Below are 24,814 nucleotides of genomic sequence, written 5' to 3' on the forward strand. Positions count from 1 at the left end.
TTTCCCATTTTTCCTTAGTTTTTTATTAGTTACTGTTAATAAATTGTGTTGTGTTGAACTGTATGCAATGATCAGTGGGTCAGGGAAGCACCCAGTGTAGAGAGAGCACCCCAGAGTGGGGACACCCTAGCCCCTGCCCTAAGGGACCACAACAAGATTAGGGATTGAGTCACCAGGAATCCTGGGCCCAGCCTTGTCAGGGTTATGAAGACCCTGTCATACAGGAGACTGAGAGGGGAACTGTCGAGGTCAGGTAGGCCTCTGGGGAAAGGGAGTGGGAGCGAGGACTCAGATCCATTTGCTAGCCAACTCCACCAGTGTAGTGTGCAAGCCAGGAAAGTTTCCCACAATAATGGGGCCATTCTCCTCTTGCACAAGCACCCAGTCGTATGAGGCCTCCATAGGCCATATCCTTCCAATCGTTCCTTAAGTATTGGGCCTTCCGGGGAGCAGGGCTCCTGTCCCTTTTTCCTAGAGCAGGAAGAAGGCCCTGGGGCAGGTTAAACTCCAGACATTTATGCCAGAGTCTTTTCTTTGCCTGTTAGCCTCTGGGGAATCCAGCATGTGCAGCTCTCTCCTCATGGGTGACTTCAAAGAGCTGGGAACAGAGGTGGTCCATTAGTATCCGCCCCCTGCTAGAGCAGATGCCACAATGCCACAACAATACAGCCACAAGTACATTTTTCATACACTGTGCCCAAAGGTGTTAACCCCAGTTCCATACAAGCTGATCTTAATTTCATAAGGTTTGGCAGGATATCATCAGTCTGTCACCGCTCCCTTCTACACATGTGGGGCAAGCGAGGGTGCTGACTGCGCTCTAGGCAGGAGAACCCCCTGTCTTCTTGCCTGGACAGGTTCATTCCCAAGATGGCAGTGTTGCCTTACATTTCCCTTGTGCAGATAACATTGGGGTGGCATTTCCCCCTTCCCCTATGCAGTCAAGGTGGGCAGAATTCCCCCGCAAACATGGTTCAAGACCTTTCCAGGTCCCAAACCGCTGTCTGACACTTCCCCAACCCCCACCTGGTTGGGGGTGTCCTAGCTTTGGCACTGTGCTGCAGAGAGAGAAACTGCCAGCATCATGCTCTGTACCGCCCCAATGCCTCTCTGAAGGGCTAGCACAGAGCTTGATACCTTGATCTGGGCTTTAGAGCCCAGCGGATTTCCCTTTAAGTCAGGAAGTCGGCTCCCTTCTCTGGGAAAGCAGGGATCTCCTCCTCTCTGCATCCACTGGGGTTGGATAGCAGAGGAAGGTGAGCCACAGCCCTGCCCCGCCCAGCAATTCTATTTGTATTTTCACTCTCACCCACCTGCCAGTGTGAGGCTAACTGCGGAGACTCATTTACCCTTCTGCTTTTAAGGCTGTAATATCATTTCCCAGAAGCATATGTGACAGTACACCTCCCCCCAGCACTCTGACTCTTCCAGAAATCTGTGCTGTAGGTAGAGCGAGGAAATTCACACCAGTTAACCTCCCCCACATTTCACACCCTGGAAGCATTTGATGGGGTTTCACTACATGTGATTTAATTATTGTTTTAGCAGTCCCAGTCTCTTTCCATCCAGTAAAATGCTCCCCATTAACCAGCACCTTCCACACCCAGATGGGTGCAGCATGACCTGTGGGCGGTGGTTTGGAGTGTGAATGGCTCAGCAGGAACATTACATGCCATTGGCAAATTGGTTGTGCCCCGTCCCGCCAGAAGTTCTCTCACACAGATAACTTGGGAAGGTTGGGGGAGCAGCTGGGACTCAGTGGGCATCATGGTCATTCTCAGGCAAAGTGACCTACTGGCCCTATTTAGCGCACTGTTTTTCCACGCTTATCCCAGGGCTTCTGGGAGGTGGTTTCTCTCCCCTTGGGTTTGGATCTCGGCTTGGGCCCTGTCCTCTGATCCTATTCCATCTCTGTTCAATTTTCGCTCAAGCCCAGAATAACTATCCACATACTGGTCTGTCAGCTTTCCAGCTATCATAACGTCTCCAGGATTTTTGTCTATTGATTTCAGGTGGGAGTGGAAGAGTTTATAGACCAGGGGGTTCTCAAATATTGTCAAATGAGCCTCCCTCAGCTATGAAAAATGACTGTGCCTCCCCATGGTTTACTAAAACATAAGAATATAAGAATGGCCATACTGGGTCAGACCAATGGTCCATCTAGCCCCGCATTCTGTCTTCCCACAGTGGCCAATGCCAGGTGCTTCAGAGGGAATGAACAGAACAGGTCATCATCAAGTGATCCATCCCATCGCTCATTCCCAGCTTCTGGAAAACAACAATTGCTGCCATCCTGCTAATAGCCACTAATGGACCTATCCTCCATGAACTTATCTAGTTCTTTTTTGAACCATGTTATAGTTTTGGCCTTAACAACATCCTCTGGCAAGGAGTTCCACAGGTTGACTATCCATTGTGTGAAGAAATATTTCCTTTTGTTTGTTTTAAATCTGCTGCCTATTAATTTCGTTTGGTGACCCCTAGTTCTTGTATTATGAGGTGTAAATAACCCTTCCTTATTTACTTTCTCCACACCAATCATGATTTTATAGACCTTTATCATATCCCTCCTTAGTCATCTTTTTTCCAAGCTGAAAAATCTCAGTTTTATTAATCTCTCCTTATATGGAAGTTTTTCCATATCCCTAACCATTTTTGTTGCCCTTTTCTGTACTTTTTCCAATTTCAGGACCAATACATCTTTTTTGAGATGGGGTGACCAGATCTGCATGCAGTATTCAAGATGTGGGCATACCATGGATTTATAAAGAGGCAATATGATATTTTCTGTCTTATTATCTATCCCTTTTCTAACGATAAACAGTATAACAATCTGAAAATCCTATATGTTGCAAAAAATGAATAAAAAAGTATAGATTTGATCAATTATAGATTAGTATGAGTTTAACAACAGTACAAATGGAAGCAGCTAAAATAAAAATTCACAAACATTTTAGGAAACGTGACACCCTTAATAATATATTAATTCAATATAATATCCATCAGTCCTATCTTATCAGTGGGAGGGGTGTGTTTGTTTCCTCACTGTACAAAATATTGGAATTCAGGGTTGCAGTATAAAAAGGAAGAGACGTAAGTCATCTTCAACAGAAAGTTGGGGTGGGATACTTCGTTTTGATTGCGGTTAATGCTGAGAAGCCTGACTTGCATAGGTAGATCACCACACTGTTGGACAGCATCCTCTAGTGTTGAAAACAAGGAAAAAGATCCTTGCTGCACACATGAAGACCATGGTTCACACTGTTAATGAATGCTGTTATCTGATCATTAGCAATGAAAACATTTGCATCTTGTCCCTGAAGTGACACATTCAGAGAATTCAGTTGCATGAATATGTCAGCCAGATGTGACAACAAGGATATCCAACGAGTGTCACCGAAATGCTGTACAAGTGGAGAGTTATCAGCAAGAAAATACAAACTTCCTCATGCAATTCACATAGTCTTGGCAGCACCTTGCCCCTGTACTGCCAATGAACTTCTGCATGTAATAACAACTGTATGATGTTTGCCCCCATCTCTTCACATAAAATGGCGAAAGCCCTTGAATTAATCAGGTGCGACGTTATAAAGTTTGTAATTTTTACTGCAACTGAAAGTGCATTGCTGAGCTTCTCTGGCATTTTGTTACCAGCCACAGCCTGTCTGTGGATCATTCAATGATTGCAGGTGCTATAGAGGCCACTTGTTGTGCCCTTCTCACTACTCCGCTATGCCATCTTGTCCTAGACTGTGCTCCATCACTGCAAATTCCAAAACAACATCCCCAGTCAAGGCCTATGTCTTGAACAAAATTATTTAATAGTTTAAAGATCTCTTTGCCAGTTGCTTGTGTTGGAAGTAGATGGCAAAACAGAACTTCCTCTTTTAATTCTGTTGCTGTAGCAAAAGGAATATTTTGAATGAGTAGCTGTGCAGCATTTGAGATAGCGGTAGACTCATCTCTCTGAATTGAATAATATGGGCTCTCATGAATACTTTCTAGGAGCTGCTCTTTTACATCAGAGGCCATTGCCACAATACAGTGTGAAACTGTCATTGGAAAGGGGGATCACGTCTAGCTGTGATGCTGCTTTCTCTGCTGTCATCACCGCGCATGTATTCTGGCAGTAATTTCTCACCTATGTTGTGCAGCTTACCGGCTTTGGCAATGTGCAAAGCCACATAGTAAGACGCCTCAGTAGCCTTCATGTTAACAGTGCTGTACTCTTCAACAACTTCTTTTGTTCTATTAAGTCATTGAGCTTCCTCTGAAAAAGCTCTATGAGTTTAGGTACTAAGGTAGAGTGTCTGGTTTCGAGATGCCGGCATAGGTTGCAGGGCCGCATGCTGTTGTTTACCAGTACTTTGCCGCATACAACACAGGCCTTGGTGCATCGCTGGACTCGCTCCATGTAAAGCCCAGTTTGAAATAAGCTTCATCATATTTTTGACTTCTGTGTTTTGCTGGAACTTCTGCTACTGCCCTCACTCCAGCTTGTGTTGTGTGCTTGTGTCCCTTTGTCACAGAACGATCCACTTCTCAGATAAACTGTTTGTCACGTAACTGTGCTGCTGATGTTTTTAAGTTCATGGGGAAAACCATGCTGCAGACATCTGAGCTGTCACAGTTGCTAAGAGAGCCATGTGTGTGATTAGGGTAGTGAAGAGCCCTGCAGCACCCACTGTGGCTACAGCTGCCGCTGTCAGCCTGGGCTCTCACTGTCACAACGGGGCAGGCTGTGGCTTGGGCAGCAGGAGTCTGGGCTGAGAGACGTAGCTATTAAAAAGTGAAAACAAACCCGCCCCCCCCCCCCCCCAGCTCACACCTCCTTTTACACATTCCTGCGCCTCCCCCATACTTGAGAACAGCTGTTCTATCCTCATTAACTCACAGGCCTCGTAGACCTTGCTAGCCCTCCAACCATTTCCCCACTGAGCTGATGCCTCAACATGGGTCATATCCTCTTTCTTCTGAATAGCCCCTAATGTTTAAACTTTGACAATAAAGCTTGTTTTCAGTTATCATAAGCTTTACAGTCCTCCCTTCCCATAAGGGACAAAATGTCCAAAACCTTTGTCCAGAAAGCAGTGGAGCCAGGACCTTACTTACTGCTTGGATTGCCATTTACTCCCAGTACTGGAGGCTCAGACCTTACCTTTCTCTGTAGGTGTTGGGTGTGGTTGGGGCCCCTGTACTGCACAATTCCATGGTCGTGGAATTTGTGGCAGAACTCACCACTTGTGCAAAGCTGGCCTTTAAAACCTGTGTTTTCACTTTTTTTAAATAAACGCAGAGTTAATCTTGCAAATGTCAACTGGGTGTGACTGATGTAGTATGGCATGCCTGAGTCTGCAGACAGCCTGAAACAGAAATTCTGAAATATAGTACTGCCCCATTCAGTCAGGGCTCTGGAGGCTCTGATTCTGTGACCATGTAATCTGGCCATGGAATTCACCATTTTGCTGCAGCCAAATGCCTGACATTTAGTTTTGTCTCCCTCCCCTGCTGGGATCTGCCTGTAGCTGCTGCTTTCTCTTCAGCTCCCCACACAAGGAGGATTTAACTGAACATCAGTGTATGCTCTCTGCACTGCTCCATGGAGACAGGCAGCAGGGACTGGGGAGCCAGAGCAGGATTCCTGCCTTCAGGAGGGGATAAGGGAAGCTAGAGGTATAGGCTGGGCAGCTGGGCTGTCTGGAGAATTGTACAGGAGCCAAGGCCCAATGAATGGAGCTGGGCCACTGGACAGCAGAGCTAAAAGTCCTTCCTTGAAGAGACTCAGAGCTTCTCCCAGCACCATAGGTACCGCATTTCCCTGAGAGACGGTAGTTATATCTACACCAGGAGTTAGGTCGGTATAACTACGTTGCTCAGGAGTATGGATTTTCCACAACCCTGTGTGACATAGTTATACCAACAAAAGTCTGTACCATAGACCAGGGCACAGAGTCCAAAATGATCACCAGCTGATTTGACATCAGCGAATATTTTCCAGGCCTGAGCAATGTGCTTGTCTGCAGGCAGGATGGGCGTTTCTTGGCCACAGCATAAATTAATGTTGCCAAGGAATTGCTGGGTTGTTAGTGTGGAATTTGGTCCCTGAGTGTGGATCAAAAGTACTATTTAAATAATAAACGGTAATATGACTGGCTGTATTTGTGTAACAGATGCCTCAGTGTAACCATCCACTCCAATACAAGAATAGTTTACTGTGGAACTACTATTGCAAGGATAGGTAATGACGCTTGTGGTTCAGTTGCCTAACATTTTCCATTATAAAAAGTTCTTTCAATGGTGTTGAAGAGCTCTTACGCCCCCATGGTTTGCACTAGGACTTTGGAATTTGGCAAGAGGGTGGGCCTGGGCCCAGGGAGGTGCCTTTTGGGACCATGTGGAAATCTGTTCAGATTTGGTTTTCACACTGTAAAAGTCACCATTGCCTGCCTACAATTCACACAGACAGCTTGATCTGGGCTTGCTCCCTAGCCCTCTCAGCATTGGTAGTGTAGACAAGGCCAATGTATAGAACTTGCCACCAATGTGGCATTTGGGACCTGCTTCCTGGCAGCCTGCCTTGAGGGTGGGACTCATATTCTGAACACTGCAGGCAACATTACAATAGCCCAGTCCAGAATTACACCATCACATGCTATTTTTTCCATATGACAGTGGCTTCATTTCTGGGTAAGGAAATCAACGGGGCCCTCTGTGGCCTTTGGCAGCCCCTGGGGCTGGCAGAGCACTCAGGTCTGGGGTACAGGGGCAGCAGTTCTTACCAGACTCTTGACTGGGGCCAGCAGCTCCTGTGAGAACTTGGCAAAGGAGGTAAAGGCACCGGCCAGCAACTCGTCACCATCACTCTGGTAGTTTGCAGAGAATCTCTCCTGGGCTGCACTACGAGCTTCGATGTGGCTAGCGAGATCTAGGCACACAAACACCAAGCCCCACTCAACATGGCTAAGGGGGACAGAGAGGGAAACTTCCATAGGCTGCCCCTCATCCACATCAAGAGAGCTGGGAGTGTTGGGCAGAGTAGACAGGGCTGGGAGGGGGAGTCAAGGAAAGGAGAGGAGACTGGGTCTGGAGGGATGGATGGGTGAGTGCAGAGGGAAGGCAGGGACTGGGGGTGATGGGAGAGGGGCAGGGCTTAGCAGCAATGGGGGTATGGGACAGGTGAGTGGGGCAAACCAGTGGCAGTGTTGGGGGGTGGAGTAGGTGAGTGGGACAGAGCATGGGTGGGGGAAGGGCATGGTAGGGTGGGGAAAGGGCAGGTAAGTGAGGCAAAGTGGGTGGGGGAGAGACAAAGCAGGGCTGGGGTGGGTGAGGGGCAGGGCTGGGGGATGGTGCGAGTGAATGGAGGCAGGGGCAAGGCAGGGCTGAGGGATGGGGCGGGTGAGTGGGGCAGAACAGGGAGTGATGGTGTGTCTGTGCCCCTTGTGGCCCCTGCCCCGCTATATGGGAGGACCTTGCATCAGGATGGTTGGAGGTGGTGGGCTCCCGCACTGGGTACAGAGGCACTGTGAGGCAGGTATTACAGGAGTCAGAAAGGGCCCCCAGGAGGTGCCCGTGAGAAACGGCCCCTGGTAAGGTCCTCCCCACACCCGAGCCCTGGCTGTGCCCCTCAGCAGCAGCACTACCTGCTCCTGGGGCAGCTGCACATTCCCTGGCCAGTGCTCTGCTCAGTGCTGGGCCGGCCCAGGAGGAGGACAAGGCTCCCGCGCAGAGCTGGTAGTGGAGTGCGGGAGCCTGGCTGGGGATGGGCAGGGGAACAGCTATTCCTTTCTGCATAGCACTTGCTCCCTGGCAGCTCCGTGCTCACCAGGCTGGTGAGTGAGCACCATGCTCTGTTGGCTCCAGTGAGCACTAGTGACCCAGTCATGTCTGGGCTGGGAGCTGTGGAGGCAGTTAGTGGCACACTGGGGATGTGCGGTGGCACAACAGGGCTTGGTGTTGCCATGGCTACTAGTTATGAGCTGCCATCCTTGTTGCTAGGGGCTGTCTGCCACTCAGCTGCTCGCCAAGCAGAGGCACTGCTGTGGGCCATGGCTGATGTGGGGTGCATGCTGCCTGACCTGGCCTGACCCATTTCCCACTCATGCCCAGCTCTCACTGCAGGGTTTCTGGGGGCAGAAAGGGAGCTGAGACCAGTCCTGATGTCCTTTGCAAAGCTGGGAGGAAGGCCTCAGGCTGGATTGCAGATGGCAGTGAGGAGCACTGAGCACACAGCAGGACTGGGGGCCACCCCTACAGCCTCTGCAATGGGAGGGGTTCCAACACACCCAGACACAGGCACAAATGTGGCTGCATGTCTCCAAAACCCCAGCTCCCCCCACCATTCTCCAGCCCCACAGAGATTCCCCCCACAACCCTGCTCTGGTCTGCTCTGACCTTGCCCAGAGGCGTGCTCTGCTTTGGCAGCTTTCCTCATTTTTTGTAATACAGCTCGATCAGAATCCAAGGCCTAGGAACAACAAAAGAGGTTTTGTGGGTTTCTCCCTGCCAAGCCCCATGAACCCGAGACTAGATACCGTCACCAATGGGCTGCTCAGCCAGGAGCTGGGTTTTTTTATACAGCCCATGGGCACCAGTTCAGCCAGCCAAGGCCAAGCCAGCATACACTGCCTGTCTGGCCTCTACTCATTGTAGCCCTCCTGCTCGGATTAGGGAAGCTGCTCGGAGCCCTAATAACCCACAGTCCACTTGTTGCTCACACCCTACTCTTTCCCCTTTTACACACCAAACACTGCAGTTGAGTCAGGGCTAGACCCGCACAGGAACTTAGCCATAACCATTGGGTATTCTGGGACACAGCCATGCCAGCTAGCCCACTCCATACACCTGCTAACCCACAGCTGTCTTTTATGAGGGTTTAGGCATGCCCATGGCACACCAGCATCAGGACTTGGCAGTTTCCACATGCACAGCAGCTGAAACTTAGGGGCCTAGGAATTTAGGTGGCAGCTGAGTGAGGCGTTTGGAGGATCTCAGTAGCACCTAAGTGTTGGACTTAGTGCCTATGTCCCTTTATGGATCTAGCCCTTGGTGCCCAAAGCTCACTGCAGGAGGAGTTAGACACCTAATTCCTGCAGGCACTTTTGTCCATCTCAGCCCAAGATCCAAGTGCATTATTAAGGAAGCAAAGTCCTGCACTCCAATGCCAAGATAACCATTGCCTGAGCAATGTGCAACAAAACCATGAATGAATCATAGAATCACAGAATATTAGAGTTGGAAGGGACCTGAGGATGTCATCTAGTCCAACTCCCTGCCCAAAGCAGGACTAACCTCAGCTAAATCATCCCAGCAAGGGCTTTGTCAAGCCATAGCTTAAAAACCTCTAAAGATGGAGATTTCACCACCTCCCTATGTAACCCATTCCAGTGCTTTATCACCCTCCTAGTGAAATTTTTTTCCCTAATATCCAACCTAGACCTCCCCCACTGCAACTTAAGACCATTGCTCCTAGTTCCGTCATCTACTACCATTGAGAACAGCGTAGCTCCATCCTTCCAGGAACCCCCGTTTCAGGTAGTTAAAGGCTGTTATCAAATCCTCCCACATTCTTCTCTTTTGCAAACTAAACAAGCCTAGTTCCCTCAGCCTCTCCTCATACGTCTTGTGCTCCAGCCCCCTAATCATTTTTGTTGCTCTCTGCTGGACTCCCTCCAACTTGTCCACATCCTTTCTGTAGTGGGGGGCCCAAAACTGGACACAATACTCCAAATGCGGCCTCACCAATGCCGAAAAGAGGGAAATAATCACTTCCCGCAATCTGCTGGCAATGCTTCTACTAATGCAGCCTGATATCCTATTAGCCTTCTTGGCAACCAGGGCACACTGCTGACTCATATCCAACTTCTTATCCACTGTAACCCCCAGGTCCTTTTCTGCAGAACTGCTGCCTATCCCGTCGGTCCCCAGTCTGTAGCAATGCATGGGAGTCTTCCATCCTAAGTGCAGGATTCTGTACTTGTCCTTGTTGAACCTCATCAGATTTCTTTTGGCCCAATCCTCCAATATGTCTAGGTCACTCTGTATCCTATCCCTACCTTCCAGCATATATACCATTCCCCCTAGTTTAGTGTCATCGGCAAACTTGCTGAGGGTACAATCTACCCCATCCTCCAGAGCATTAATGAAGATGTTGAAAAAACCAGCCCCAGGACCGACCCCTGGGGCACTCCACTTGTTACTGGCTGCCAGTTAGACATGGAGCCATTGATCACTACCCATTGAGCCCAATGATCTAGCCAGTTCTTTATCCATTTTATAGTCCATTCATCCAGCCCATACTTCTTTAACTTGTTGACAAGAATACTGTGAGAGACAGTATCAAAAGGTTTGCTAAAGTCAAGATATATCACATCCATCGCTTTCCCCACATCCACAGAGCCAGTCACCTCTTCATAGAAGGCAATCAGGTTGGTCAGGAATGACTTTCTCTTGGTGAATCCATGTTGACTGTTCCTGATCACCTTCCTCTCTTCCAAGTGCCTTAAAATGGATTCCTTGAGGACCTGCTCCATGATTTTTCCAGGGATTGAGGTGAGGCTGACCTGTCTGTAGTTCCCTGGATCCTCTTTCCTCCCTTTCTTGAAGATGGGCACTATATTTGCCTTTTTCCAATCATCAGGAACCTCCCCCAATTGCCACGAGCTTTCAAAGATAATAGCCAATGGCTCTGAAATCACATCATCCAACTCCCTCAGCACCCTTGGATTCATTGCATCTTGCCCCATGGACTTGTGTATGTCCAATCTTTCTAAATAGTCCTGAACCTGTTCCTTCAGCACTGAGGGCTGTTCACCTCCTCCCCATTCTGTGCTGCCCAGTGCTGTAGTCTGGGAGTTGATCTTGTCTGTGAAGACAGATGCAAAAAAGGCACTAAGTACCTCAGCTTTCTCCACATTCTCTGTCACTAGGTTTCCTCCCCCATTCTGTAAGGGGCTCACACTTTCCCTAATCTTCCTCTTGTTGGGTAACATACCTGTGGAAACCCTTCCTGTTCCCCTTCACGTCCCTTGCTAGCTGCAACTCCAATTGCGCTTTGGCCTTCCTGATTTCATTCCTGCACGTTTAAGCAGTATTTTTATAATCCTCCCTAGTCATCTGACCAAGCTTCTACTTCTTGTAAACTTCTTTTTTGTGTTTAAACTCGCCAAAGACTTCTTTGTTAAGCCAAGCTGGGCGCCTACCATATTTGCTATTCTTTCTGCACATCGGGATGGTTTGTTCCTGTGCCCTCAATAAGGTTTCTTTAAAATACAGCCAGCTCTCTTGGATTCCTTTCCCCCTCATATTAGCCTCTCAGGGGATCCTGCCCATCAGCTCCCTGAGGGAGTCAAAGTCTGCTTTTCTAAAGTCCATGGTCCGTATCCTGCTGTTCTCCTTTCTTCCTTTTGTCAGGATCCTGAACTCAAACATCTCATGGTCACTGCTGCCTAGGTTGCCACCCACTTCTACTTCCCCTATCAAATCTTCCCTGTTTGTGAGCAGCAGGTCAAGAGGAGAATGGCCCCTAGTTGGTTGCTTCAGCACTTGCACTAGGAAGTTGTCCGCAAGACTCTCCAAAAACTTCCTGGATTGTCTGTGCTCTGCTGTATTGCTCTTCCAGCAGATGTCAGGGTGATTGAATTCCCACATGAGAACCAGGTCTGTGAACTGGAAACTTTCCCTAGTTGACTGAAGAAAGTGTAATTATCCCTAAAGCAAGCATTGCAAACTTCAGCAATTCAGAGTTCAGGTAACACACCAAAGAAATCTCAATCTGTTAAGGTAAGAAAGGCAGATTAAGAATAGGCACCCTCAGAGTCTAACAGTGCTATTTTACGGCCAGATCTAGTAGACAGAGCCAGAAGCAGAGCCAGAAGCAGGAGACAAACTGGAGATTCAAACCATGAGTCAGGAACCAGAATCAGGCAGGGTCAAAGCCAAACTGGAGTCAGAAACCACAAGTCAGATGCCAGAAGTCAAGCAGGATCAGATGCCAGTAATCAAGCTAGAGAAGCAGGGAACACAAGGCACAGTCCAGAGCAGGGAGCCCAGTTGTTCAGACAGCTCCCTGTTCCTGCTGCTAGCTTCAGTAGGACTGGGGCTAATCAGCCACCATGGGACTCTGCCAATTCGATCTAAGGTTTGGAGCCTGACACTGGGACTGTGCTTCCTGGGTCTTCCCCTCCTAGGTAAATGTTAGCGAGCAGGCTGCCAGTGGAGGGTCGGGAGGCTGATGGCTCCCATGAGCCCTGCAGACCTCGCTCCAGACATGAGGGTCAGGATATACCACAAGAGGAAAAAGTGAACAGTGATTGTTTCTTTAAATCAGTTTAATCTAAACTAGGACCACAAACCTGAAAGTCCTTGATGATAATTGCATGACTACTTGCAGGGCAGCATTAAGCTGCCCTGTTCCACCTCAGACTTCCTGTGTGACCTTGGACAAGTCACCTAATCTTTCTGTGCCTCAGCATCCCGATGGTGCACTGGGGATAGAGCACTGTCGTTGAATCTGACCTCCTGCATAGTGCATGCGCATGGCATCACAGTCCCCTGAATTACTCCTGGTTTAAATCTTATGGTTGGGGTTGAAGTACAGCAGCTCTTATATAAAACCATCCAGTCAGTGTTTAAAGATTGCCAGTGATGGAGAATGCACCATGACTCTTAGTAAGTGGTTCCAGTGGTTAATTACTCTCACTAACAAATTTACACCTTATTTCAAGTCTGAATATGTCTAGCTTCAACATCCAGCCACTAGATTGCGTTAGACCTTTCTCTGCTAGACTGAAGATCCCATTATTAAATATTTGTTCCTCATGTAGATATTCACAGACTATAATCAAGTCACTCCTTAACCTTCTCTTAGTTAAACTGACTAGATTGAACTCCTGGAGGCTATCATTATAAGGCATGTTTTCTAATCCCAAAAGACTGTGAGGTGCTCAAATATTACATCCATGGGGGCCAGAAAAATATTTAAGAGAGATGGTGAATTCAAGGTTACTTTTACACATCAGAGAGGAAGGGAAAGGGCAAAACCCCCTCTTTATTTTCATTCATCGGGATCCTTTAAGCAAATTGACTAGGCTGGTGAATGCCTGTGGCCAAGATGGGCAGTGGAGAGAGATTTCCCAATGAATCTGGATGCAATGCATCCAAGGGTGCTGAAAGAGTTGGCTGATAGGACTGCAGAGCCATTTGCCATTATCTTTGAAAACTCGTGGTGATCGGGGAGGTCTTGGACAACTGGAAAAAGACAAATATAGTGCCCATCTTTAAAAAAGGGAAGGAAGATCCGGGGAACTGCAGATCAGTCAGCCTCACCTCAGTTCTTGGAAAAATCATGGAGCAGATCCTCAAGGAATCCATTTTTAACCACTTGGAGAAGAGGAAAGTGATCAGGATTCACCAAGTGAAAGTGATTCACCAAGGGAAAGTCAAGTCTGACCAACCTGATTGCCTTCTATGATGAGATGACTGGCTCTGTGGATGTGGGGAAAGTGGTGGACATGATATAACTTGACTTTAGCAAACCTTTTGATACGGTCTCCTACAGTAGTCTCGCTAGCAAGTTAAAGATGTATGAATTGGATGAATGGACTATGAGGTGGATAGAAAGCTGGCTAGATCATCGGGCTCAATGGGTTGATCAACAGCTCAATGTCTAGTTATCAGCTGGTATCAAGCGGAGTGCCCCAGGGGTCTGTCCTGTGGCCGGTTTTATTCAACATCTTCATTAATTATCTAGATGATGGGATGGATTGCACCCTCAGTAAGTTTGCAGATGACAGTAAGCTGGGGGGAGTGGTAGATTCTCTGAAGAGTAGGAATAAGATACAGAGTGGCCTAGACAAATTGGAGGATTTCAGCAGTTCTGCAGAAAAGGACCTGGGGACAGGAAGTGCAATATGAGTCAGCAGTGTGCCCTGGTTGCCAAGAAGGCTAGTAGCATATTGGGCTGCATTAGTAGGAGCATTGCCAGCAGATCAAGGGAAGTGATTATTCCCCTCTATTCAGCACTAGTGAGGCTGCATTTGGAGTATTGTCTCCAGTTTTGGGCCCCCCACTACAGAAAGGAGGTGGACAAATTGGAGAGAGTCCAGTGGAGGGCAACAAAAATGATTAGGGGGCTGGAGCACAAGACTTATGAGGAGAGGCTGAGGGAACTAGGCTTATTTAATCTGCAGAAGAGAAGAACGAGGGGGGATTTGATAGCAGTCTTTAACTATCTGAAAGAGGGTTCCAGGGAGGATGGAACAAGGCTGTTTTCAGTGGTGGCAGATGACAGAATGAGGAGCAATGGTCTCAAGTTGCAGTGTGGGAGGTCTAGGTTGGATATTAGGAAAAAGTTTTTCACTAGGGAGTGATTTGGTGAAGCACTGGAATGGGTTTCCTAGGGAGGTGGTGGAATCTCCATCCTTAGAGGTTTTTAAGGTGCAGCTTGACAAAGCCCAGTCTGGGATGGTTTACTTGGGGCTGGTCCTTCTTTGAGCAGGGGGTTGAACTAGATGACCTCCTGATGTCCCTTCCAACCCTAATCTTCTATGATTCTATGATTCTATGAACAGGTTGAAATTAAGATATGGAAAATGTGGCTGAATTAATGGAAACACCTGATCGTGAGACGTGCCAAGCTTGCCACAGTAAAATTAGACTATGCGAAGTACTAGAGAAAGTGCTGTAAGGAACAGGACTGGGCCCTGAGAAAGACAAAATAGGAACTAATGGGGCTTTTCATCATTAACATCTATGATTCCCACAGGAGACACCCCTACAAGGACAAGGAGGGCACCAGGAGTCCTTCTGATCTATTATAATAAGAACCCTTTCTTTCCATTATAAGATCTCAAAGCCCTTTCCAGACATTAATGAATCAGGCCTCAGAGTCACAGGAAATGATCCTTTCTTTCTTTCCAATACATCTTTTCACAGAAACAGGTTCTCTGGTTCAGCATCACTTCTCAACTGCAAATTCCCTTCTGGACACAACAACAGGGCCCTGTGAAAGAGAGTGGCAAGGGCAGCCTCACAGACCTGGCATGCAGCTTGCTAGAGCAGCATGCCCAGGAGAAAGGCTTCTTTCTAGTGTGAGACAGTAGGGCTAGGGGGCTGGCTGGAGAGTGCTAAAAAGGAGCTATATAAGCTTGTTCCCTATAGACTGTGAGCCCACAGGTTAATTAGTGCACCTGGAGCCAAGTAAGGCCTTGCCAGGGACCTGATATAAAACCCCTGCTCCAGCAGGCCAGGTGTGAGAGGAAGGAGAGCTGGTGGGAATGCTGGAGTGCAATGACTGATGAGACACCAAGAGAACCAAGTGAAGAGGTATGCGGGGAGGCTTCCCTGCCAAACCCCTGACCCAAGGATACAGAGGCCTGAGGGGAAAGGGATCTTGCCAAAAGGGGGAATGGAATTGTGAGACTGCCCCAGGCAGAAGGGTTGTAGGAGACCCTGTCCAAGAAGAGAGGGGATGAGGAACCCAGAAACTGAAAGGGCAGAGGGGGAAAATAGCTCAGGGGAAAGTTGCAGCCAGAAGTACTGTCAGCAGTGCATAGCTGCTACTATTAGGGCCCCTGGGCTGGGACCCGAGGAGTGGTCTATTGGGGTAACCAGCACCCAGAAATATGGGCAACAGGTGGCGCCCTGTCCATCCACAAGAAGGAAAAGTGTGGGACCCAAGGTAACAGAGCCGGCATTTTGCCACACTAGTTTGCTGTGAACGGATGCCATTGCCGAAGGGCAGGATGCCCTGCAGTTGTCTGTCAATGACCATTGTTAGCAGTCTGGCCTGATAAAGCACACCTCTGATTTCTACTGCTGCCCTGTGCCTTGGAAAGAAGATGAAAAAGCAGATAAATCAAGTGAGCAGCAGTTTTCTAAGAACACCCCGAAATTTTAGGCAATGAAAGTTGTGCCCCACAACTGCAACCGAGCCGGGCAGTTTTCCCATGAACCAATTATTGAGCCCATGGGATTACATGCTGGACTTCACATTCATCTCCAGACACCAGGGCAGCTCTCCCACCGAGCAGGAAGAATTCAGCTTCATGACATTGCATCCACACATCCAGAGACTGGGAGCTGTGCTCCTTGCCACACAAACCCTGCAATGATTGCACTAAAAGCAGCTAGCCAGCTATGGAAAGGATCTAAGGCATCAGTGTTTCTGCCCTATTGTGCAAAGACCAAGTGGAGAAGAAAAGGCACAGAGGCCCCAACCCTTTCAGGTCCAGTTGTTTTATCCACCTGTCAATGAATCACAATGTGCTGACTGTACCCTTCTCATTAGCACACAAGGGACCATTAGATTATCTAGTCTGACCTCCTGTCTAGCACAGCACATTAAATTTCAGCCTGTTACCTCTGAGTTAATCCCTATACATTGTATCTTACTAAAGAATAACTCCTAGGAAGGTACAGTCAGTCTTGATCTGAGGACCTCAAGAATTGGAGACTTCAACACTTCCCTTAGTCCAATGGCAAACCTTTTGTCTGGCTGCAGCCTCTAGTCACTGGTTCTTATGTTTTTCTCTGCTATATTAAAGAGCCTGTTAGTACCTGGTATTTTCTTCCTGTGAAGTTACTTATATTCACTGATAAGTCACTTCTCAATCTTCTGTTTGATAAGCTCAACTGATTGAATTCTTTAAGTCTTTCATTGGAAGGCATTTTCCTTCATCCCTTGAATCATTTCTGTGGCTCTTTTCTGCACTCTCTTCAATTTTTCAACATCTTTTTTAAAATGAGGACACCAGAACTGGATGGAGTATTCCAATATCAGTCTTGCCAATACAATATATAGAGGTAAAATCAACTCCTTACTTTCACTACTTATTTATACATCCTGTATAAATTTTGGTTTATAGTTTACAGGACAGGAGTTCCCTTGAAACCTCTGCTTAATATGATCATGATTATTTTCTTTTAGTATTAAAGACACACTGTTTATTCATTCAAGGATCACACAAGCCCTTTTGCCATAGCATTGCACTGGGAGCTCCAGTTCAGTTGCTAGTCCACTTTGACCCTTAAACTTTTTACAGAGTCACTGCTTTCCAGGATACAGTCCCTCAGTCTCAAGTACTGCCTGCATTCCTTGTTCCTTGCATTTGGCTCTATTCAAACAGACTTTGTTTGAATGGGTGCAATTTACTAAGTGTTCCAGATGGCTCTAACTGGCTGCCCTAGCCTCATCACTATTTGCCACTCTGTCAATCTCTGTGTCTTCCGAAAAAATTTTCAGCATTGATTTTATATTTACTTCCTGACCATTGATGAAAATGTTGAGTAGTAGCAGGCCTAGTACTGATCCCTGCAGGGTCCCACTAGAAACACCCATCCCCATCATATGCTTCTTGAAACCTGTCAGTCAGCCTGTTCTTAATCCATTAAGTGGGTGCTCTATAGATAGATATAGATAGAGTATAGTGCTAATTGTTTATTCAGAATGTTATGTAGGACTAAGTCAAACACCTTACAGAAGTTAAGTATATTACACCTATGCAGTTACTTTATCAGCCAAACGTGTAATCTCCTCAAAGAGTGAAGTCAGATTTGTTTGACAGGATCTATTTTCTACAAAACCATGTTGACTGGCATTAATTATATTCCTATTCTTTAATTCTTTATCAGTTCATCATCTATGATCTTCTGTTTTTTATTGTTTTAGGTTGCTTAATTTCCCTTCCAGAACTATCTAAGATGGCATCTGACTCAGGAGGGTACGTTCTAGTTTTACATTAATAGCTCTCAAGGCCACAAGTGAGTCAGTCTGCAGTCCAATACAAAGCAGGCCAGAGAACTTTCCCACAATAATTCCTAGAGCAGATGTCAGACAAACATTCAATCTTGATTTAGAAATTGTCAGACCCTGGTAAACTGTCTCAATGCTTAATTACCGTCTGTGACAGCGCAGAGGGTGGTAAACCCCTCAGCTACCTCTGTCGCCCTTAACCCAGCGGGCTGGCCTGAGGCAGTGCAGGTCAGTGGAGTCAAGAACTAAAAAGGGAGCCGGCAACAGCTGGCTGCACTGATTAGGCTAAGCCAGAGCACTGACTAATGAGGCAAAGGGGGAACAGCTGGCTACCTTGCCAGGGAGGGTACATAGGCCAGCTCAGGAAACCAGGATGGGGAGGTGTGGCCAAGCAGGGTGGGGAGGACTGGGAGTCAGGCTGCCTGCTGGCCAGGAGGGGTGAGCAACCTTGAGCCCCTAGAGCAGGGGTGTCAAACTCACTGATGGTGGCGGGTCACATTTTCATAAACTGCACTTCAGCAGGACCATGCCCTAGAAGCAATACCCTCCGCCGAAAAATTCGGGGCATATTCCCCTTTTCAGCGGCGGCTGCCGTCAAAACTCGCCACATTCAAAACTCGCTGGCAATGCCGGGCCACATTCCGATAATCCTTTTTCCAGTGGGCCATGCCCTCTGCCAGGAAATCTTACTGCCGCCTCCTTTTCGGAGGCTAGGTTTTGCATAGGAAGGTATTGCCGTTTTAAGACTCTCTTAAAGTGGCAATGCCCGCCACCGACAAATCTCTTAAAGTGGCAATGCCATACGCAGAGAAATGTCTTCAAGTGGCACTTTCGGCAGCAGCACAACTCACTTAAACTGGCTGAACGCGGGCCGGATCAAAAAGGTTCGCGGGCGGTATGTTTGACACCCCTGCCCTAGAGTGCCTGGGGCAGGGACTGGGGAACTGACTGTGTGCACTGTAAATAAATGAACAATGCAGACATCTGTGAGTCCTTTGTACAAGGGGGGAACCTCCAGGGCCAGGAGGGCCTGGCCATGTGGCACACTACACCCTCACTGTTAAAAATTTACACCTTATGTCCAGTCTGAATTTGTCTAGCTTCAGCTTCCAGCCATTGGAACATCTTTTACCTTTCTCTGCTACACTGAAGGGCCCATTATTAAATATTTGTCCCCACAGGTACTTGTAGTTCTGACCTGTTCTCATGCAATGTCAGTCACTCCTTCTGGCAAAGGCACACACATTTACTCCTCATTCCTTGGGCTCATGGAGATACCTGAGCATCCTCCGTAGGGAAGAGGCCAAGCTTGCAATTCTTGAGGCAGAACAGCTTGAAGCCACTCAGCATGGACGCCCCATGGACACTTATTCCATTTCCAACTTCCTTGGCATCAGGGAAGGCCCATGGGAAAAGTAATCTTCAGAGAATTCTATTCCAGTTCTTTTGAGGTGGTCAACAACTGTGAACAAGGATGATCCAGCGGATATAGTGTATGTGGACTTTCAGAAAGCCTTTGACAAAGGTACCTCACTTAAGGCTCTTAAGCAAAGTGAGCAGTGATGGATAAGAGTGAAGGTCCTCTCATGGATCAGTAACTAGTTAAGAGATAAATGGTCAGCTTTCACAGTGTAGAAAGGTAAAGAGCGGAGGTCCCCCAAGGATCTGTACTGGGACCAGTGCTCTTCAACATATTCATAAGTGATCTGGCAAAAGGGTGAAATGGTGAGGTGGCAAAGTTTGCAGATGATACAAAATTACTCAAGGGAGTTAAGTCCAAAGCAGACTTCAAAGAGTTACAAAGGGATCTCACGAAACTGGGTGACTGGGCAATAAAATTGCAGATGAAATTCAATGTTGATAAGTACAATATAATGCACTTTGGAAAACATAATCCCAGCTATTCATACAAAATAATGGGGTCTAAATTAGCTGTTATCACTCAAGAAAGAGATGTTGGAGTCATTGTGGACAGTTCTCTGAAAACAACCACTCAATATGCAGCAGCAGTCAAAAAAGCTAACAGAATGTTAGGAACCATTAGGAAAGGGATAGACAAGAAGATATAAACTATCATAATGCCAAAATATAAATCCATGGTACGCCCACACTTTGAATACTGCATGCAGTTCTGATCATCCCATCTCAAAAGAGATATATTAGAATTGGAAAAAGTATAGAGAAGGGCAACAGAAATGACTAGGGGTATGGGACAGCTTCCATATGAGGAGAGATTAGAAAGACTGAGACTATACATCTTAGAAAAGAGACGATTGAGGAGGGATATAACAGAGGTCTATAATATCATGACTGGCATGGAGAAAGTGTTATCTACCCCTTCACATAACACACAAACCAGAGGGTCACCCAATGAAATTAATAGATAGCAAATTTAAATGACACAGTCAGCCTGTGAAACTTGTTGCCAGGGAATGTTGTGAAGGCCAAAAGGATAAATGGATTCAAAAGAAAAATGAGCTAAGTCCATCAATGGCTATTAGTCAAGTTTCTGAGTAACAGGAGCTGGGTCTGGAGAGTAGAGGATGGATCACTCAATAACTGCATTGTTGTTTACTCCCTCTGAAGCATTTGGCACTAGCCACTGTCAGAAGACAAGATACTGGGCTGCATGGACTATTGGTCTGACTCAGTATGGACATTCTTTTGTTCTTATGAGGTGTGGTATTCTCACAGGATGTCCTGCTCTTTGAAGCCACATCACCCAACCCACAACACTGGCACCATCTCACAGACCTTCTCCAATGCCCAGTTTGTACCAACACTCCTAGGGCTACTTCTCATTACCCTTCGTTCCAAAGAAGTTGTTCTCCAAAGTATCAAGGAAGACATGCCCTCAAGGCCAAGGAGAAAGGATGGCGAAGCTCTGGCTGTATGTCAGATCACTAATGCGTGTCACAGATTCTGTCTTCAGATTCATAGATGTTAAGGCAAGATGTAATTATCTAGTCTGACCTTCTCCAGAGCGCAGGGCAGAAAATCTTCCCCTAGAGCATACATTTAGAAAGCCACCCAATGGTAAATTAGTCCCATGGTTAATCAACTCACTATTCAAAATTTGCACCTTATTTTCTATGGTCAAACTTTATTTTCCAGCCACTGGATTTTGTTCTGCTTTGTCTGCTAGATTAAAGAGCCCTCTACTATCAGAGTTGTGTCTGTGTAGGTACTGATAGACCCTGATCAAGTTCCTTTTAACTTTCTCTTCAAGAAGCTAAAAAGATTGAGCTCCTTACGTATCTCACTGTAAGCCAGGTTTTCCAGACTCTAAATCATTCTTGTAACATTCTGCAACTTTCCAATTTTTCAATATCCTTTTTAAAGTGTGGGCACCACAACTGGATGCTGTGCCTGCTAACTGTCTGACCTTCGCTCTGTACAGCGATAACACCACCTACCTACTCCCCCCAATATTCCTGTGTTTATACAGCCAAGGAATCCATATTCGCCAACTGAGCTACAGTGTCACATAGGGAGTTCATGTTTGGTGGTTTTCTGCCATGACTGCTAAATCCTTTTCAGAATATGGTTTCCAGATTGCAAGTGCAGCCAGCATTCTTTGTCCTAGATGTACCTACGGCTAAATGTAAGTTCATAGCACACCTTGTTCTGAGTTCTATACCCAGATGCCAGTGTGACCTCGGGCAAGCTACTTCCCTCTGTCTGTCTCTGCTTTCCCCCACTTGTAAAACAGGGATGGTGATACCATAAGGGTTGTTCTTGTGAAGTGCTCAGCTGGAAGATACATTTTATACAGCTAAGTGTAAATGTATACATCTGTGAACAAAGAACATAGGCCAGACTAAGATTCAAGGATTCAAGGAGCTCAATCTATTTAGTTTAACAATAAGAAGGTTCAGGAATAGCTTGATTACACTCTATCAGTACCTACACGGGGAACAAATATTTAATACTGGGCTCTTCAATCTAGCAGAGAAAGGGGTAACGCAATCCAATGGCTGGAAGTTGAAGCTAGACAAATTCAGACTGAAAATAAGCTGTAATTTTTTGACAATGAGAAATTAACCACTGGAATAATTTACCAAAGGTCGTGGTAGCGTCTCCATCACTAACAATTTTTAAATCAAGATTGGATGTTTTTCTACAAACTCTGCTCTAGGAATTATTTTGGGCCAGTCTCTGGCCTGTGTCATTCAGGGGGTCAGGCTAGAGGGGATGTTATTTCAATAACTTAAACCCCATGTTGAGCACCATCTGTGCAACTCTCCCCTCCTCCAAGCTCTGATCTCACATTATACTTCAGTTTTTAAATCTGCTCCAGAGTGCAAGATGCACATATAAAAATTCACATTTCCTTTCAGCCCAATGGCCACAATAATGATCCTTTCACACTGGATCACACTGGCTCCGGAGAGCCTCCGGCAAAACCAGGAGACACTAGTGGTCACCTTCCTGAGCTTTCTAAGGTTAAAAACAAGCTGTAAAAATCAGGTTAAAGCAAAAACCAACACTTCCTGGCCCTCCTTATATACCATAAAGCAGCTGCGGCTTGACAAAGCCCTGGCTGGGATGATTTAGCTGAGGTTAGTCCTGCTTTGAGCAGCGAGTTGGACTGGATACTTCCTGAGGTCCCTTCCAACTCTAATCTTCTATGATTCTATGATTCTAGAGGGGCACAACCCCACTGGTTTGCTAGTTACCTTTTATTCCTTAATGTCTGCAGAGACCTAGGCATGGGCTCTGTAGTAAACAGCAGTTTCTGTAACCACAATTTCCTGATTTAGCAGCTTGGTTTTAAAGGAGAGATTCTGGCTTTGGCTAGAAGTACCGTTGAGAATGAAGCAACACAAGGAAATTGCACCATACCCTGAGTTAGTCAGCAAGTTCAGATATCAATGGAAAAGAGCAAGGAGGCCGATGTGAGAAGGAACTCAAGGGAGGCACTGTGACAGAAGGATGCCCAGACAGGAACACAGGCCTGCAGATCTTCACTCAAGGCATGCACAGTAACTGGGAGTGCTGGTTCATATTTCAGTGCCCCGCTCAAAACCTTAAAGGTCACTATTTCAATCCTATAAGGACTCACACGCAAAAAACTACCTCTGCCCTCCCTGATCCCTGCCCTGTGGAGTTCTGCAGTGAGGTCCCTGTTCCTTATCCCTATGTCAGCTTCTGCCAACCAGCAGCCAGTATTCCTTGGAGCAGTGGGGCTGCCCAGAGTACAGTGACAGGATGGCAAGGAGTGCTGCTTGGAGCTGTGCTGGGCACAGAGACAATGGCAGGCTTGATTCCCAGATTACCAGGCCAGAAGGGACCATTGTCAGATCACCTGTAACACAGGCCAGAAGGGACCATTTTCTGACAACTTGTAACACAGGCCAGAGCCCTGCCCCACAATAATTCCCAGAGCAGATCATGTAGAAAAACACCCAATCATGACTGAAAAATTGTCACTGATTGAGAATCCACCACAACCCTTGCTAAATAGTTCCAATGGTTAATTACTCATCATTACAAAATTTATGCCTTTGTGATGAAGTGAGGATATTCTTTATATTTTCTTAATAAATTGTATGAATATTTGTGTGCCTCAGTTGCCCCTATGTGCTACATGTCTACCTAGGTAGAGGGAAAGATGGTTTAATATTTGTAGAGAGAGAGACCCAGAGGACCAGATGTGACTGTCACCTGGCTGTCTGGGCCCAGACAATGGCCAGACACTTTGTAACCTAGGCAACTGATGGCCAGGGTGCCTACCCTCTGCAAGAAGCCAGCTGGCTGTGATGAGTTGGAGAACAAAGAGTTGAGGTGGAGGCCAGTTGATTGATTTTGGCTGGGAAAGACAAAAAGGATGGAGATGGAGCAAATGGGCATGACTGAGTGCTGCTGGAAGCAGGACATTCTCCTGCTTTGAGTTTCTTGGGGAGAGCCAGGGGTCTGGGTCTGACCAAGATGGACGTAGCTGTAGCTTTCCAGTTTCTGTGCAAATGAAGAACTGTTCTACACTGTGTTCCAGGCACTACTGAACCTTCTGTTTTACACCGCTGGCTGAGAGTCACTGCTGCCTGTGGAAGTTGGGTTCCCAAGAGGCACTGAATCCAAGGAGGTTTACTCTTTGGGGGTGTAAGGCTTCACCCAGATAGACTCACTGCAGGGAGCCACAGGAACTACAGCATTTTGATGGTGAAATGGATACGTATGATCCCTGAGTTTGTGTCAATGAATTATTGTAAAAAGCTGCAATTTGTTTTCTGTGTTTATTTTTCATGATAAATATAAGTTACTGTTTTGACTGAAGACACTATCCTGGCACAAAATTAATCCAAGCTGACCTTACACTAGTCCTTAGAATAGTGGTGTCTATTACGGGTTCATTTTCTGTTGCTCAGCAACACCCGCTTGATCATGCTGACGTTGATAAAAGTTGCAACTGCTTACCTTTCTTTGGGCTCACACAATCTCACTAGTCAGGAAATCATTGAGAAGCATAAGAACAGCCATACTGGGTCAGACGAAAGGTCCATCTAGCCCATATCCTGTCTTTCTATAGTGGCCAATGCCAGGTGCTTCAGAAGGAATGAACAGAACAGGTCATCATCAAGTGATCCATCTCATCGCATATTCCCAGCTTCTGGCAAACAGCAATCCCTGCCCATCTGGCTAATAGCCACTGATGGACCTATCCTCCATGAACTCCTCTAATTCTTTTATGAATACCATTATAGTCTTGATCTTCACAACATCCTCTTGCAAGGAGTTCCACAAGTTGACTGTACGTTATGTGAAAAAATACTTCCTTTTGTTCATTTTAAACTTGCTGCCTGTTAATTTCATTTGGAAACCCTTAGTTCTTGTATTATGAGTAATAAATAACACTTCCTTATTTATTTTCTCCACACCAGTCAGGATTTTATAGACCTCTATCATATCCCCCCTTATTCATCTCTTTTCCAAGCTGAAAAGTTCCAGTCTTATTAATCTCTCCTCATATGGAAGCTTTTCCATACCCCTAACCATTTTTATTGCCCTTTTCTGTAACTTTTCCAGTTCCAGTATATCTTTTATGATTATGTGGTGTGATTACAT

General features: G+C 46.6%; 1 protein-coding gene and 1 long non-coding RNA gene across 2 annotated transcripts in view; one reads left to right on the forward strand and one right to left on the reverse strand.

Moving 5' to 3' along the window:
- Window positions 1–24,814, reverse strand: part of LOC137152325 (arf-GAP with SH3 domain, ANK repeat and PH domain-containing protein 2-like) — a 91,835-nt gene that overhangs the window by 64,042 nt on the left and 2,979 nt on the right. The window contains exons 2-3 of the mRNA XM_067546881.1: window positions 8,392–8,464; window positions 6,780–6,925 (exon numbers count right to left, since the gene is read on the reverse strand). Coding sequence (XP_067402982.1) covers window positions 6,780–6,925; window positions 8,392–8,464 — 219 coding nt within the window. The remainder of the gene's footprint in view (window positions 1–6,779; window positions 6,926–8,391; window positions 8,465–24,814) is intronic.
- On the forward strand, window positions 15,260–23,963 carry LOC137152326 (uncharacterized). The gene is made up of 3 exons (XR_010919510.1): window positions 15,260–15,321; window positions 17,666–17,717; window positions 23,745–23,963. It is a non-coding gene; the product is annotated as an uncharacterized lncRNA (long non-coding RNA).

This window comes from Emydura macquarii, unplaced genomic scaffold (genome assembly GCF_026122565.2).
Source record: "Emydura macquarii macquarii isolate MOO-44397 ecotype Brisbane River unplaced genomic scaffold, CSIRO-AGI_Emac_v2 contig_1170, whole genome shotgun sequence".
NCBI classification, from domain to species: domain Eukaryota; kingdom Metazoa; phylum Chordata; order Testudines; family Chelidae; genus Emydura; species Emydura macquarii.